The 17,155-nt window shown below is 39.0% G+C and overlaps 1 protein-coding gene across 1 annotated transcript in view; it reads right to left on the minus strand.

The window, feature by feature from the left end:
• CLIC5 (chloride intracellular channel 5) overlaps positions 1–8,629 on the minus strand; it is an 81,488-nt gene extending 72,859 nt beyond the window's left edge. The window contains exon 1 of the mRNA XM_041128883.1: positions 7,636–8,629. Coding sequence (XP_040984817.1) covers positions 7,636–8,118 — 483 coding nt within the window. The 5' untranslated portion in view covers positions 8,119–8,629. The remainder of the gene's footprint in view (positions 1–7,635) is intronic.
• Between the last annotated feature and the right edge of the window lie 8,526 nt (positions 8,630–17,155).

The raw sequence follows: 17,155 nt of genomic DNA on the forward strand, positions 1-17,155 counted from the left end.
GATAGCTGAGGAAATCTGTAAATTTATAGGAGAAAGGATCTATGGGAGACCCATGGCCTTCTGCAGAGGAAGCTGGAGGCCAGGAGGGAAACCTTAAGGCATCTAAAACAGCACTGGACGCCTATGGGTGGAAAACTGAATCAGGCCCCTACTCGATTCAACAAATGGAGTCTACAGAACAACTAACCCCACCCTACAGCTGATGCCTACACTTGGCCACATAACTTACCATCCCAGTGCGCTATTTCAGATAGCTTTTTGCTGCAAAAGGAGCCTAGATATCCTGCAGAGATGTAGTTAATAACTTAGCTTACAGACACACCTTAAGTTGAATAAGCCAAATCTAACCCTTGATATCTGACGAAAACAACGAGCAGAAAAGAAAAGCAGCTTTCCTCTTGTAGACTCCAAAATAATTTACATATATCATTACCAGTTGCTTTGCAGGGACTATCTATTACTTTGTGTTTGTAAAACATCAGTCTCGGTAGAGCTGCTCTTTAGGTACTTCTGCAATAAACAATTAAAAATAATACATATCCCTCTATATTGAACAGAAACCATTTAACAGCTGACAGTACTGCTACATAGATAAGTTGTCAGGGACAGCAAAAGAGTAATCAATCCACCAATCCAAACATTTTCCTTTCCTAAAATGTAACAAAAGGAACTGAGATGTTTCGAAAGAAAACAACAAACCAGGCTGGGATAACAGTCTTATTTTCAGAACATCACAGAGGGAGTCACAAAAAGAAAATTGTACAGAAAAGAAACAAGTAAATAAATCCCATCTTAATTTTCCCTCAGTATGACCTACATAATTACATTGTATTTGCTATAGCTGCAATCACTGTGCAGTAACAATTTCCTAGACAATACGGGTCTGTATTTTGAAGCTGTTGCTACGCTACTGTGCTATACCCAGCCACAGTCGCTGCTGGAGCCAAAAGCTGAAGGTGGCACAGGAGTGTCAGCTGAAAATTGATTCATGGATCTTTCTGGAGGCAGAAAAGGTGCATAAGCAAGGCAAAGACTCAGCAGAGGTCAGAAGCAAGACCTTTTACTCTTTGTATCCAAAAGATTAAGCAAACTGCTATGCCCTGCTGCTAAAGCACATGTTCTGTTCATGACTGATAGTCAGGGAACTGGATGTTATCTGTTAACAGAACTGCCATTCGCTAATCTTTTCACACAAGCACACAGAGTAATTCAGATAAGCATAAATCAAGCTATGAAGAAACCCACAACACAGTTTTCCTCCTCAGAAATGAGGGTTACATAGCTACTAGGTTTATATGTTAACACTTAAGAGATTACCAGTGTCCTATATGTAGTAAGGTGTAGGAGGTAGCTGTAAAGCCATGTTATGTCTGCATAGTATGGTGCAGAGATATTACAGGTGTATCTCTATTTTCTGAGTTAGTAGAGCAAAAGCATTGGTGATAGTATGCTCCACATCGGACTTACATCAGAGCAATTCTCCAACTTCAAAACCATACTGTTTTCAGCAACGGGTGATCAGTCTGATCACATCACTCAGAGAAACCTAATGCTCTTGAAGTCAAATGGCAGGTGCAAACTGTGCAACAGTACTGCATTACAGCCGCTTGCAAACAGGCGAGTAATAAATGGTTGAGACCATTACAGAAGCATTTATTGTGAAAATACCAGGGCTGGAAGATGAACTTTGTAATCCTAAACAAAATGTTAAAGGATACACAAATATGCTAAAATACAGCAGATAAAGTGTCCCAACTAGAGAGTTGGACAGATGATGAATTAGAGGCACCTGTTGTAGTAATTTTTATAGGCACTGCTAAATACACTACCTGTACCTGAAAACCAGAGCTTAAGAAATATACACATTAACTGGAGAGAAACTGGAAAAGGTCAAAAAAAGCCTAAAACAAACAAACAAAAAACCCCCACAACACACCAAACCAAAGTTTAGAAATGATGACTCAAGCTTGAAGGTAGGCTGAAGGAAGTGAATTTGTTTGGTCTAGGAAAGCAAAGACTGAAGGAAATTTGGTATCTGTCCTCTAATACATAAAGGACCTATCTATTAAAAAGAAAAATAGCATAATTCAGAGCAACAGAATTTTAATAAAGAAAAATATTTGTCTCAGGAAAATAATTACGCATTGACAGAGACTAACTGGTAGAAGTGCTGAATCTGCATCACTGAATGTTTTCAAAGCAGCAACTGTTAGGGGTACTCTAAATAAGACTGAGAGCAGGAGGACGCATCTTATCACTTGATATTCCAGACTTGTATTTCTATACTTAATTGTACTTGTAAATTATCTTAAGTAAGACTATTTGCAGCGAAAAACATCCATTAATTCCATTAAAATTATCAAAAAAGGTATCATGTTAGGGTATTGGCTCCCCATTAGTCATTAGTGCACATGTTAACTTCAGCATGTTGCATCTTGGTCTGTAAATCTGCCATGACTGGAGAACTCTGAAAATAGTTCTTGGATCTTGTCCTTGCTCAAGTTGCTCAGTTAACACTATTTAAAAGGTGGATCATGAATCATTTAACCTTTTTCTAAGCTTATTCATAAGACCAAAATAATATTTGCTTACTTCCAGTAGATTTACTATTAAAAATATTTTTAAAAGCTGAAATGTCATAAAAAGCCAAATTACGATAATTTTATGTACATATAGAGACTTACACCTGCCACCTGGCTTCAGCCAGAACTCGTTTTACTACCTGCAAACCTCAGTGGAGAAGATATTGTTTAATGAGCCTTATGTGCCGTATTGGAGTCAATTAAAAGACTACCCAGCTTGCATTGCTAAAGGTATTTGGACACCAAATTATGCTTGCAAATAGCTACCACCCCAAAATTGCAAGTGCGGTTGTTTTACTCTGTAGACTATGAGTGTCATAAGAAATAAATGGTTGAAAATTTGAAAAATTGATACTCTCATTAATGTCCATATTCATCCCTTTATTTGAACCCCTCTGCAGGACTTCCTACTGAACTCTACACATGTTCTTCTATGCTGGGTACTCTTTTACTTTTCATCTGCTTCTGCAAAATGCTCAGCTCTGCTCAGCAAAGCACCAACATAACTACTAACTTAAGACTGGGCATCCATGTGGTTACATTATGATTTGGTTCTGCTCTTTTCAAATAATACATGCTAAAAATTAGCTATGTCCTGTGACTTCATGTTCTAAATTATTAATACACATTTTTGAACAAAACTTTCTCAACAGATACCAATATGCTCCATAAAACAACAGAAAAGCCAACTCAATGGGAAAGAGCATGATTTTTGCAGTGATGCAAGGGATTAATCCTACTTTCCCTGTTAAGAACACAGTCTGTCATTTATAAGAGTTCAGTTCAACTTCGTGAGTCAGTAGGGAGCTAGCACAGGGTTCTGCCATCAAGTTAGAGCCCTCAGACCTTCCTGAATTGGAAACAAGGGAGTGGGAAGCATCGTGTAGGCAAAAGAGAAATGTCCTTTCTTTCCCAGCTATTGACTTAATGAAGTTTTACTAAAGGATGCAATAATCCCAATGGAAACAGCTAAAAGTTTAAGTTCTGATGTACAGAGAAGTTAAAAGCAGTATCTTTCTTAAAATAGTGTTCTTAAATATAAGCACTGGTATCCAGTGAAAGCGCAGGAGGCAACAGGCACAAACTGAGATACAGGAAATTCCATTTAAACATAGGAAAACACATTTTTACCACGAGGGTAGGACACTGGAGTGGTTGCACAGAGAGGCTGTGGATTCTTCATCTCTGGAAATATTCAAAACCTGATCAGACACAGCCCTGAGCAACCTGCTCTAGGTGATCCTGCTCTGAGTAAGGGGTTGGACTAGATGATCTCCAGAGGTGCCTTCCAGCATCCTTAACTCTGTTACCCCAGTGCAGTGATCCAACATGCATGTTCATGATGCTAAACCACTGTATTAAATTTGTATTGTTTGCATAACACAAGGTGTTTATTGCTCGGGGTAAAGAATTACCTTCCTTCTTTTGGGAACTGTGTTCCTATGGCACAAATGTGTACAGAGAGGGTATAATCTGTAGCCAGTCTCAGGTCATCGATAAACCAGAAGGGCAATAATTTTCTTCTGAAAAGAAAATAGAGGGACTATTCTTTAAATAACAACTCAAGCTTCAGGAAAACAAAAAGTCAAAATTTTCAAAGAAACTCAGCCTTCAGAGCAAGCACACTGCTAAACAGGGAAATGCAGCATACAAGTGAAAAGGCGGGCCTCTGATCAACAGCTACAATTAGGTCAAGCTCTCCTATGCACTCAGTAACATAGCCTGTGTGTCAGTCATGTTTCTGTTCAAATTTCAAAGACTTTTGTTTGAAGAAATTACAATGTTATTGAAAGGGCATTAAGGTGGCTGTGACAAGCCTGGACATGCTGGATTGACACAAACATATCCATGTTGGTATATGCTACATGTTGGTACATGCTAGATTCTGCTATTAAAGGTACAGGGAATTCCTTGATAAAAGCCAAAATTTTTCACCTTATGGCACATCCTGAAACAGTCTACTGACGATGACATAGTTACCAAGTACTGATAATCAGTGAAAGATGAGTTAATGTGATTTAAACATGTTTGTGGTCTCTAAACACAGAACAGACTACAGAAAAGATTATCCAGTCTGACTGAAACTATGGTCCTAATGCAACAGCACTTACAATATTCTGATGAAGTTAAATTTTGATGCTAGGCAGCGCACTGCAACTAAGCCAGCTAGACTGTAAATGAGACACCGTTCAATCTTTCCACTTTCTCTGGTTTTCAGTCAGCAGCGACCTCTGTCTGACACTCATGTTTCCAGCCACTCAACAGAGATATTTTAGTGCTACAAACAAAGGAAGGAGTAAATAGTGGCAGAATTGTCATTGCCACTATTGTCCCACAGCAAAAAGTCACTGTTGATGTCTGCAGAAAAGAGCAAATCCAGAAGATGAACCCTATTTCAAAGCAACACTGGCCTCAGGTGGACTACAAACGACATGAGAAGGAAACTGTCTATGAATAATAGCCATTGACACAACTGAGAGATCTGGTTCCTATGTGCAAGGAGCGATAGCCCTCAGGTATTACACAATTCTTGTTATATATTACTCCATGACCTTCCACTTTATAGGCTGACTTTTGCTATCTAGATAATTAAAAATAGCAAAGCTGGATCTGCACTCCGTGGAGTTAGTGCTTTATTACCTTGATACCAGAAAGAAAGAAAAGCAAAAATGCAAAAATGAAATGTCATCAATTGTTCAAGGAATAAAATGCTGTCGTAGGAGTTCAGTTCAGCCACCCACCCAGAAGTATGCAGTGCCCTGCCCGTTGGGCCTCCAGCTCCTGCTGGAGGAGGATCACAGCAAGGATCACCTGAAAGCCTCACGTCTCATCTTCCAGCCAGGTAGGGATGTCTTGGGGCTCAAGGACATCTCAAAGGCAATAGGTACTTGTGTTTTGGCAAGTGAATAGAGTCCAAAGTTTGTGCTTCTCTCTAGACTAGCTGATAGGCCCCTTTATGGGATACTCGGCTACTCTGCACAACAAAAGCAAGGAAAAGGACTTCCTCAATCCTTCTCCATGACAGTTCTTTTCAAAATGCCCCTCTTCCCAATTTTCAGAAATTCAAATTAACCCCATCATCTCTGCTTGTATGGGAGCATCTGCACGCATTTTCTTTTTTCATGCACAGTAAGAGAGGACACCATTATTTTGAAACAAGAGGAACGTGAAAGAATAAGGAATAGAAAGAGGTGATTTTAAAGCCAAAATACAACACTCATGTTGCTAACACCGTGAAGTTGCTAACAAACAAAATATACTCAATTGCTACAACTTTTAAAACACATATGCAGGACTACAAGCAGAGATATGAACTAGAACCAACACCATAGATATTGCTTTGTCCATAGAATTAACGTATTTTTAGCAACGCCCATGATCCAGTCAGAGAAACAGGACAGCTGCCACTTCAAAGAGCCATACAGTGTAAGTACTATGAAGATAACAAAAAGGCCAAGTGCCCCCACACATGGCCCTCACAGCCCACTTCTACAGGAATCAGTAGCAGAAACCCTTGTGGCAGCACACATGGACCCAGAACAATTCATGACCCAGCAACTAATAGATACTCCCTCTCCTGAAGGATACACACCTTTTTAGAAGAGTAGCTGCAGTTAAACTGAAATTCAAAAGAAATGGCTGAAGTTTTGTGGTTTGTCTTGTGCAGAATAAGACTAAGTAACCTGACAGCCTTTTCTTGTTTGTTGGTTTTTTTCATTTATTAATAACTTAAATTACCTATCTTTATGCAAAAATTAGAAAAGCAATCGCAAAGGGTTTTCACATTGAGAAAGGAGACATGAAGGGGGAATAACAACTTTTCATCTACAGGAAGACATGACACAAAGTAAAAATATTTAAATCATAACTTTCTTAATGCATTGAAAAGAATCTCAAGATTCTGTTGACACTTTATGGAAGTGATTTCCTTGATCCTACAAGTAAATGTAGGATAACTTTTTAACTAACTCAGTTTTCCAAGAAATCCAAGATTTATAACAGGAACCAAATGAAGTATTAGGAGAGTCCACTAAGGCATTGATCTCCCCTAGCTCATATAAGATAATCAGCATCTCACACCAATGCAAAGGTTATAGTGTGTTCTTTCTTAAATAAACTAAATTAACCAAATACAGATATTGCTGAAAACAATTCTGCGTGTGGTAACAAAATCTCTTATCCTGCTTTCATAGCACGTGTGGAACTGAGGAACAGATCCTGATAATCTTGTTTATGCTGAAAAGTGACAAATTTCACAAGACTTCTGTTGAAATAACAGAGTATTACACTCAAGGTGTATGGTCCTATTGAAGGGAAACAAGAACTTGAAAATTTATCTCTCTTGTAGTTGAAAGGAGGAACTGTCAGGTCTGTGTTATGGCCCAATAAATATTGAGAATGGTTGAATACAAGAGCCCTTATGAAGGGAAGTACAGTGTTTATTTAAGGACATGGGTGTTTATGGTTTAGAAATTCAAGTAAGACTTTACAAGGTTAGAGATGTGTGAAAGCCCCCTCAGTAATTTATACCTAACTTGAAATTAATGAAAAATACATGTTAAAATTGTCACAGAACTACATTAATCTAACTAATCACAGAAAGACATGAATCTAAATATTGAAAGAAATATTAATGAAAGACCTCTTTCATTAAAAACTATCAATTTTGACCTATTAGCTACTAGATAGTGAAATGCAGGAATAGCTGAACTAGCTTAACTAAACTTGAACTAAATTAGTTCAAGCAGTAACAGCCTAGCTGTAACAGCAGTGAGATTTCACAGAATAAATTGCAGCAACAATCAGAATACTTTTGCCATACTCATACTTCCACTTGAAGTGAAGAAATCCCAGGCACCTCCACACAACACAAATCTTCTCCCTTCTGTGCCTTAAGGTGTAAGAGGTAAGTGAATGGATTGGCCCCCTGCAGCACACAGGCAGCAGAGTTGGGAACAAAGCAGTGGGTAGCTGTATTTTACTGGTTTGGAGGACATGTACATTGACTTGGGGTTTAAAAGTAGTGTATTCTTAGGAGCACCCAAGCTCTTACCTTTACAAACAGGAAAATCTCACCATCTTCCTGAAAGTTGTCAGTTTCTCCGAAGTTATTGTTAAGGGGGAACTTGAGGGAAGTTGAAGAGTTGGAAGAGGTGCTCTGGCTCCGACGCAACTGGAAATCCAGAGGAAAATGCACGTTGCTCTCAAACATCATGCCCTCTACATGTTTATCTTCCAGACTTGGGCTCATCAGATCCACCTCCCGGTATGGGTGGTCTTCTTCAGCACCATGGTGAGATGAAGAACCATCCTCCCCATCAGCCTCATGCTGAGAGGCCACAGAATTACTACAGCTATCTTCTGAGCTCTCTTGACTACTATCCATGCTCTCTGGGATAGTAGTGATGGAAGAAGGAGATGCTGGATCTTCATGATCATAAAGATTACCCTGTTTGTCTTCCTCAGAGTCTGGAATCTCATAGCTATTGGTGTCATTAACATTTTGATAAACGTTGGTAAAGACCTGATCTTCCATGACTGCTGGCTGGTGAGTTTTGTCTGCCTTCTGGTACCTTTAGAAGACTACAAGTGAAGTGAGATATTGACAGACAAATGCTCTTCAGGAGGAAGCAGAGTCTGTGGTATGCTTTCTGAATGCTCTGCTACACATGGCAGATCTCCAACAATCATTTACTGAGAGCTTTAAATCAACAACTACGCTTCCACAGAAGTAAAAGGTAGGGCTGTCTCACTTTTAACCCTTTTGTCGATCTGACTGCTGGTAACTGTATCTTAGGAGCTGTAATCACTTGTTGTTCTTCCAGATATAGCCTGGCCAAGTATAGTGAAAAACAGCTGAAGCACCTATCAGTACTAGAAAGCTATGGTAAAAAAAAAAAAAAAAGTATTCTTTCACAGGAAGTAAAAAACAGTTTTACTGGAAATCTTATGTGCATTTTGTGCAAAGAGGCAGAAACACAGACTTCACCCATTTACTCATATTTTCAACACACAAAAGCCTAGCTTCAAGGAAAAGCAAGGCAAAACTGCCTCAACAATACAAGCAATCATCTGCAACGTTTCAGTGGTTACTTACAACATTATCAACAAATAATGATCATTTATAAAAAACTACAAATAAAAAAAAATTATAAAGTGGTATATCCACAAGAAAAAGACATCAAACTTGAACTCTTTCCAGTTTTGCCACTGGTCCACTTTAGGACCTTCAACAACTCACTTCACATTTAGCAACTTCATCCTCTCACCTATAGAGTAGGGCCAAAACTGTACAAAGTTGTGTGAGCTGCCCTGGAATCTAGGAAAAGAAAGCACTGAATAAGCATTAACTATTATTACATATACTTAATATATCAATTACTTATAATCATATTTAGGTTATATATCTCCATGTCATAAGACATAGACCCAAGTTGCCAAAGTTGGGTTAATGCCACTTGACTTTAGCAACCTAGTTAGCCACCTTGTCTGTATAGCTCCTTTTCTCTAGAGAACGGAGAGACACACAAAACTCCACAGAATCTAAAGCGGATTAATAATTCCACTTTTGGCATAAAATGAACTGCCCTCTTAAAGACAGATGCACATTCCAGAGCATCTGAAATCAACGGAGCTGAAACTCGTTAAAGATCCAAATCTGAATTTGAATTTTTTATGAGAACTTCAGACCTTATTGACTAAAGACTTTTTATCTGTATGTTTACTGCATCTGGATTATGTAGATTATTATGAGAATTCTTAGAATCTAATCTAATCTTAGAATCTACAGAGGCCTACAAGAAAGCTGGAGAGGGACTTTTTACAAGGGCATGTAGTGATAGGACGAGGGGTAATGGTTTTAAACTGAAAGAGGGTAGACTTAGATTACATGTAAAGAAGAAGCTCTTCGCTGTGAGGGTGGTGAGACGCTGGAACAGATTGCTGAGACAAGTTGTGGATGCCCCATCCCTGGCAGTGTTCAAGCCCAGGTTGGATGGGGCTTTGAGCAACCTGGTCTAGTGGAAGGTGTCCCTGCCCATGGCAGGGGGGTTGGAACTAGATGGTCTTTAAGGTCCCTTCCAACCCAAACCGTTCTATGATTCTATGAATTATATTTAACCTTTTGGTTTTGAGCCAAAAGGAAAAATAAAGGTGTTTTCCTCCTGATCCATCCTTATAACTTCCTGAGAGGTAATTGCCACAGCCAGGCTGGATTTCTAAAAGAAACATAGAAGAGAGAGGTTAGAGAGAGAGATTGTAATTCCAGCCATCTCCAAACAGAACGACCAGGGGACACATATTGTTTCACGTGGCAGAACAAGTGTTGCTTGCCTGAGATATATGATTGTAGTTTACTGTCCTTATTCTTATATTGAACATTTTAGAATACTAATAAATATCAAAAGCAAACCAATACTTCAGCTTATTAAACTTGGATTCACCTTCTAAGGCCCCTAGATAACCCAAAAAGTGCCAAAAATCATAGTCACAACCAAGTTTAATCACTGTAACCGTGAGGAAAAACACTACAGCAGAATTTCAATTCCCTACATGGAACCAGCAATACAGTACAAAGATGCAGGTAAGTATCAGAGATCAATGAGATCTCTTAGCTCATGACTGCATTTCTGGCCTGGTGCAACTCAAGGACTTCAAGGATATGTAACCCATATCAAAGCCTAATTTCAACTATTAGTACCCACAAATTTCTGTCTGGCACAAGTGGTCCACCAGCAAACAGAACGAAGCACATCTCCTCTTTACATTTTCTGTATGTAACTCAGCCACAGCTCTGAAACGTGTGCTGTGTAATCTGTATTGCAAACTTATAGCATTCAAGACCAGCTATTAGGCTAATGATAAGACTGATTTAAAATCATGAGTTTAAATTACTAAAGCTCAAGAAACTTGGGAAAACCAATGAGCCAACTAGAACTTTAATTTTATAACTTTATTTAAAAGAAATTTAAATAACTTTAATTAACTGACCTAAATTTAATACATTTAATACAAATGTATTTCTACCTGTGTCTGTTCAACTTGCTCTGAGCATGGCCTTGATAAGCAACTCCCACTGATCTTCAACCCCTTTTTACAAAGAGCGCTTGCAGGATCAAATATGCTGGGATCATAAAAATTCCCTCCTTAGTCACTCCGCTGGCAAATAACTCGAGGAAGAAAAGAGAACAGATGCATATTCAGCACACAAAACAAAGAGCAAAGTCCAGTTGCACGGTATTAAATCAAATGACTGATTTTTTTTTTTTTTTTTTTTCCCCTCCACGAAGACAACATTAGCAGGTTGCAGCAGCACCTGCTGGAGGGTATAAAATATCACAGGTAAAATAGGGAGTAAGAGCATAACATATGAGTATTATTTAAAAATAAATAAATACAGTTGATGTGGATTTCATTAGCCAGAAATGTGAGTTACCTAAGTTCTCCTTTCCTCTGCCCCCCTCCAAAAGCAAAGTACCATTCTGCTCCAAAATCCAGACTTCATTCTTGCAACAGATAAAGGCCCAGAGTATACCTGACCGCACTTAGTTTATCCAAGTGAAAATCAGGTGCATTTCAAATCACATTATATGAACCCACCACTGGTTTACAACCCTTACATTTCATCTTCAGGGAAGACAGAAATAACTTTTGAATTGTGGCACAAAAATTATGTGATAACAAACAAGATCAAAACTGAGGCACCCACATTGTGACCTGAGATACTAGTGACCTGTCCTGCTCCCCTGTGTCCGGTGCTGCTTCCTCCCTATTCCCCAGCCAAAAATGCTCCGCTCCAGCAAAGGAACAGGGCAGACCAGCCATGTGCATGTGTGTCCAGTGAAATGGGACTTCCCTCCTGCAGAGAAGTGAGAGGAAAGAGGTTGTATGAGGCAGGAGAGCAGAAAAAGGTCTCGGCAACACTTTGCGGTCCATTCTCCACAGGAAAGTGAAGCCCTCTGAGTAGCAGTCCCAGCCCCACAGCCACAAGAATGGAAGATTACAAAAACAGAGAGATCACCAATTTCATCCATGCCCTAAATTCCTCTGGTCCCAAATCTAGAAGGTGTTGAATTAATGTGGTAGTTAGTAATAGTAATACTTTCCGCTGTTAGTTATGTAATTCAAGTTGTGTCACTTACCTTTGCGTGTACCATCCGTACCCATGCGAGCCATCTGATAACACCAGTTACTTGCTTTCCAGAAATACAAATAACCACATAAACCATAAGCAGCAAAATTCATATAAGGGCATAGAATATGAGCAACCAAACTCCTCATTTTCAAGGTTTATTTTTTACTTCACAACTGAATTTCCGTTTTTACTCTAACCTTATTCTTTTTAAAGCAAGAAGTACCAGAATTAACATGACCATAACTCGAGTCAGTATACATAAGACACAAATTACAGTCAACCAGCAAGATCTCTTGGGTCTGATTTTTAGAAAGTTTGTTTATACTAAGTTCAGCGCGCTGCTGTTCAGCACCTAGATTAAGCTAATCACTGTTTCCTTCTACAGTCCAATGGACAGCAATGGACATCTCGGAGTATGTAATAAAAAGAGGTGGAAAGAACTATGTCAGAAGGAGATTAAGTGTATTCTGGAGATGGTCTTTACTACTGTAAAACTCAGTCATCTGAGCTCCCTAAAATAGATGGTTTTTTAGACAGCAAGGTTGGAATTCACCTACATTTAGAAGCCTACAAATGGACATCAAAACTCATGCTAGGAACCTAGATAATTGCCTGGTTCACTCTGCAGAGATACACAGCGCTCAGTTCAGTAGCCCAAACACACACAGCCATTCATTGGTATTTGTTTGCTGACCAACTTGATTTTATCTGAAGGACAGCAAATATAGTAAGGGCCCCGACACACTTAGAATAGTATGTTAAAATGAGACCACTGAAGCTGCTACTGAAGCTTTATCTGTTCACCCTGTAACCCTAACAGAAATCAGCACATCCAGCTTTGACTTACTTTAAAATGTCAAGCAGAAGATCAGCTTGTAAAGAAATTCCTGCATTGCTAGAGTCAGTTATCCATCACCTCCAGAGCAGAAGAGAAGGGTGGAAAGAAGGAATAGTAACAAGAATGTCAGACCCCTAAATACCATACCTCGCATCTTCTCAGAGATTAATAATTAAAGGCAAAAAGCCACATTACACTATTTAATTCAGATTACAAATACAACAAGACTTTTACCTGGGTGCCCCTTTATTAAAGCCAATAACTTGCATGTCTTCTAGACGTTCCACAGTATGGGAAACTTCAATTCATCCATCAGTGCCATGAGTAGCTTCAGTAGTTAATAGCCCTGTTTAGAAATAGCAACCTGTTTCCATTGGAATTTCTCAGGAGGTCATTTCCAGTTGGTTATTGCTATGATTTTAGTGTTTTAATTAAAAGAGTCCTTCAGTTTTATTTGTTCTCCATGAAGATACTTGCACACTTTAAGCAAAGAGCCTGTAAATCTTTCTTCATAACATAAATTGAGGTCCCTCAGCTGCTTGCTGTAAAGTATCTTTTTCCAGCCGTAAGAGAAGCAAGAAAAATGAATAGTTAAAACAAAACACTCAGAGTTCTTGGAAACAGCTGAACCCAAAACTGAATGACGGTGAATGTTTTTTATGTCAGTAGAAACTAAGGGATCTTAGCATCCCAGAGGATCCCACATTCGTTTGCACTTATGAGCACTCAATGCAAAAATCATTAATGTTCCTGGCCATTCAGGATACTGGCTTTACAAAAACAACTTTTTTTCTTTGTAAAGCTCAAACGTTTCCAAAGCTTTGCAACACGTAGTTCAAGTACATTATCAAAACTACACTGTGGGCTCCAGGAGAAAGACTGTTTATGGTTTACAGGCACATTACAAGGGAGTTGCAATAAAACCATACCACTTTGTATTCACTCCTGACTGCACTAAATACCTGGATGAAATCAACCGCAAACAAATTTTCTTGCATTGTTTCCAGCCTCAGCTTTTACTTATACGGTTAGCAACACCTCATCTCTTCACAGTTCATAAATAGTAATGCTTTATTCTCTGCCAATCTTGCACTAAACAACATGAGGAAAAGACCTTCATCCTGCACTCAGATCTTTTAGGAAGCCTCCATGTAGGGTACTTTTCTGTTTTGGCTCTGTGCTCTCCACAAGAATGAGAGTCTAAAGTTCCTCTACCCACTTATTCCTACAGCCATTAAGACTCACATAAATAGCGAGTGCATAATAGGAACAGACTGTGAAAAACAGCACTCTTAGAGGTCCAAGCATCTGCAGCTGCCCACAATTTTTCAAAATGGGTATGATTTGGTGAGAAGTAGGAACAAGACTGTTCAGTATGGCCCTGTTCTGCTCCAGCCTTTGGATGGTCACCTTTGGACACCCAAGAAGATCACTGGAACCATGCTGCTATGATGTTCTACCTTATGAAGGACAAGAAGTTGCATAGGTATGCTGACAATTTTATCTGTATTCTATGTGTACATATGGAGTTAGTTCCTCTCCTGAAACACGTGCTTCAGCTGTTTCATATTAACTGTTGACATGTGCAGCTATAGCAGTTTCTGTATTCTACTTAAGACGTACTAAGGAAAACAAAACACACAGAAAAACCATTTCAGAAGACAGTGGTTTGGAGGAAGACTTTGATCATCACACTGTTTCACGCAAGAGTGAGCACATCCTTGAAGCAGGCCTCCAGAAATCTGTTTGTTGCTCAGATAACACTGACCTGGATTCTGCAGTCTTGAGGGGCTGGCTCATGAATTCAGGACCCCACTGTAATAAGGGTGATTCACCTTCAGCCAGATTTTGCTTTTCTACTGACACTTCATAAAAGGCATATTTAAAGCCAACACACCAGTAAATTTGACTCTGCATAAGACAGACACTTCTCCACTGGGAACTAGACAAACAATAGAAAATTATTTTGCACAGGACACTCAACTCTCATATTATCATCAGTGTTTAGTAGTTAAAAATAGCAGGACTAGTCACTGTCAACAGACATTTGAAAACCTGCTTTACCTGCTGCAGGGCCTAAACAATTATTCCTGATTTGGATGTTTCAAAGCCCTTTATTTGTGGTATTCCAGTTCCTTTTAAAAAACTTTGTTTGGTTTGCTCTCCAACTCCATGGTTGGAAACTCCATTAGAATACCTGAGAGCCTAAGAAATATTGACTTTTTATTCACCCAACTGCTCTAAGGCAGACATTTTTGTTTGCCTCTAAAATCTGGCATCATTTCAACATCATTGTTTACCTCTGAAACTAAGCACCCTCAGAAAGCCCAGCAACCTGGCTTCAAGCTTGTTCACAGTGGAGGCTCTAGTAACCGAAATAGAGAAGGCAGAGACACCACACGACTCTGTATCACCCTGTCATGCAGCCTTAGGGACATCGTTCCACAGACAGTTTGAGAAACAGTGTGGTTAAGAGCCCCATTTTGTGTATAGCCTCCATATACAACCTATTCTTCAGATTAAATGGGCACTAAAAGCTTAAAGTCTAATACAGTTTAACGGCTGTTAGTCACCTAGCTCTTTTATGGTTTTACGAAACGTCTTCCTATTTTTCTTCATCTCAACTATATAAAGATGCAACAAAACACAGTAAATGATGGATTAAAAAACTAGATAGCAAAAATTATCAAAGAGATCTGTCACATGGATAAAATTGAGAAAAAAAAGGAAAAATACAGAAAAATGTTTCTCTTTCAATATTCAGTTATTTTAACTCTAAGTAATGAAAATGCCCTGCTTTTTCTTAAGAAAGTACTTAAGACAGGTATCTGAAATATTTGTGTGCAACATCTAGTTTTCATCTGAATAAATGAGGAGTTGCTTCCCCTCCACAACACGGCCAACGGGAGGGTATAGTTTCCCATCTAGAAATTAAGGGTTTTACTAAACCTAGTCAAACACTGAGAATATTTAGAGGTTGCCTACCCTTTACTTCCTGTCATTAACTAAATTCCACTGACAGAAGCAAACATGTGCAATGGTTCTCGAGCTGCAAGTGCTCAATTCTACTACAGCAATAAGTCTGTACAGCTTCTGGCAGGATTTAGTATGGTCTAGTGCCTAGAACTGCAGTCTATACAGACAAACATGGGGTAAAATACAATACAGGGAGAGATTAAGGTGAGGAAAGGCAAACATCTTGGTAGTTTCCAGTTTTACTTCTCTTAATGTAAGTAACTCACCCATTTCTTGTAGGCATACACTGTATGAGCTGTATGAAATACGTGATACATGTTGGCTAGCCCAGATCAAAGTCGAGAGTTTGCATGGTATGCTGCCTTTATGATGTGTCAAACTGGACACATTATGTTAGGCTGGGCTCATGAATAGGTGAATATTGCAAATAGGTTTCAAAGCACATCGGTAAGGGTAAACAAGACATTACTCATACCTTTTTGGACTGAACAGCTGAGTAAGTATGTTGCCAAACTAGGTTAGCAAAAGAGCCTTGATGCTTAAATTTTGCCTGTATCTCTGCATAAAGTTTGTAACAAGAACTCCATTGTAATTTGATGAAATTGGCTAAAAGCTTGCACCTGTTATGTATTTCCTTGACCTCTAATTCACTCTGTGTAATAAATATTTTGAAGGAAATACAATAAAGTAATTCATAAAGGACACTTATTTCCCCCACATGATCAACTGTCATGTACATATTTACAAAGCGGGGGAGGAAAAGGGGGAGGAAAAGGGGGAGGAAAAGGGGGAGGAAAAGGGGGAGGAAAAGGGGGAGGAAAAGGGGGAGGAAAAGGGGGAGGAAAAGGGGGAGGAAAAGGGGGAGGAAAAAAAAGACCTTGACTTGAACTTGACATGTAACATGTAAATAGCTGCAGGAAGTCTTATCTAGCTCACCTGGAATTCTTTTTTTTCCCTCTTTTACACTCCTGTGCTTTGCCACACCTGCTACATTCCATAAATCAATGTCAATCAGAGGTGTGTCTCTTTATTCAGCGTACTGTACCGCATCTTTAGAGCCACTCCACAGTTAGCATAATCTGCCAAACTCATACATATGTAAAAGCCATTAGAAAGAAACAAGCTCAAATCTATGCAGCATTCAGAGTGAACACACAGAATGAAATTCAGGTCCTCTACCTAAGTCAATCATGAAGCTATAGACACATCTTTTTCTCAGTTTTTATGATGAAATTTAACATGGAATGATGATTTCTTCTCTGTGCTGTTAAAGTACACTTATTTTCTCTGTTTACACAAAGCTGATTTCATTGTTATTCAGCACCAGTAACTTAACAGGTTTTGCAGAATTACTAATCCTTTTTCATAATAAAAGGAAAACCAAGGGAATGTAAACTATTTGCCTTAACTTATGGACCAAACCTACAGCAGGACCCAAACCAGACCTCAACCCATCATAGCACACACTGCCTTCCTGAAAGCAGCACTGGCATTCAGAGTACTTACATTAACCAACACACACATTTTCCTGCATGCATTCTAAGTTTTAGGGTAAACCAGCGTTGTCACAAGAGCACGCAAAAAAAGGTCATATGCAGGAAAGAGTACGAAGTCAACTTTCGGAGC

This window comes from Aquila chrysaetos, chromosome 15 (genome assembly GCF_900496995.4).
Source record: "Aquila chrysaetos chrysaetos chromosome 15, bAquChr1.4, whole genome shotgun sequence".
In the NCBI taxonomy this organism is placed as follows: Eukaryota; Metazoa; Chordata; class Aves; order Accipitriformes; family Accipitridae; genus Aquila; species Aquila chrysaetos.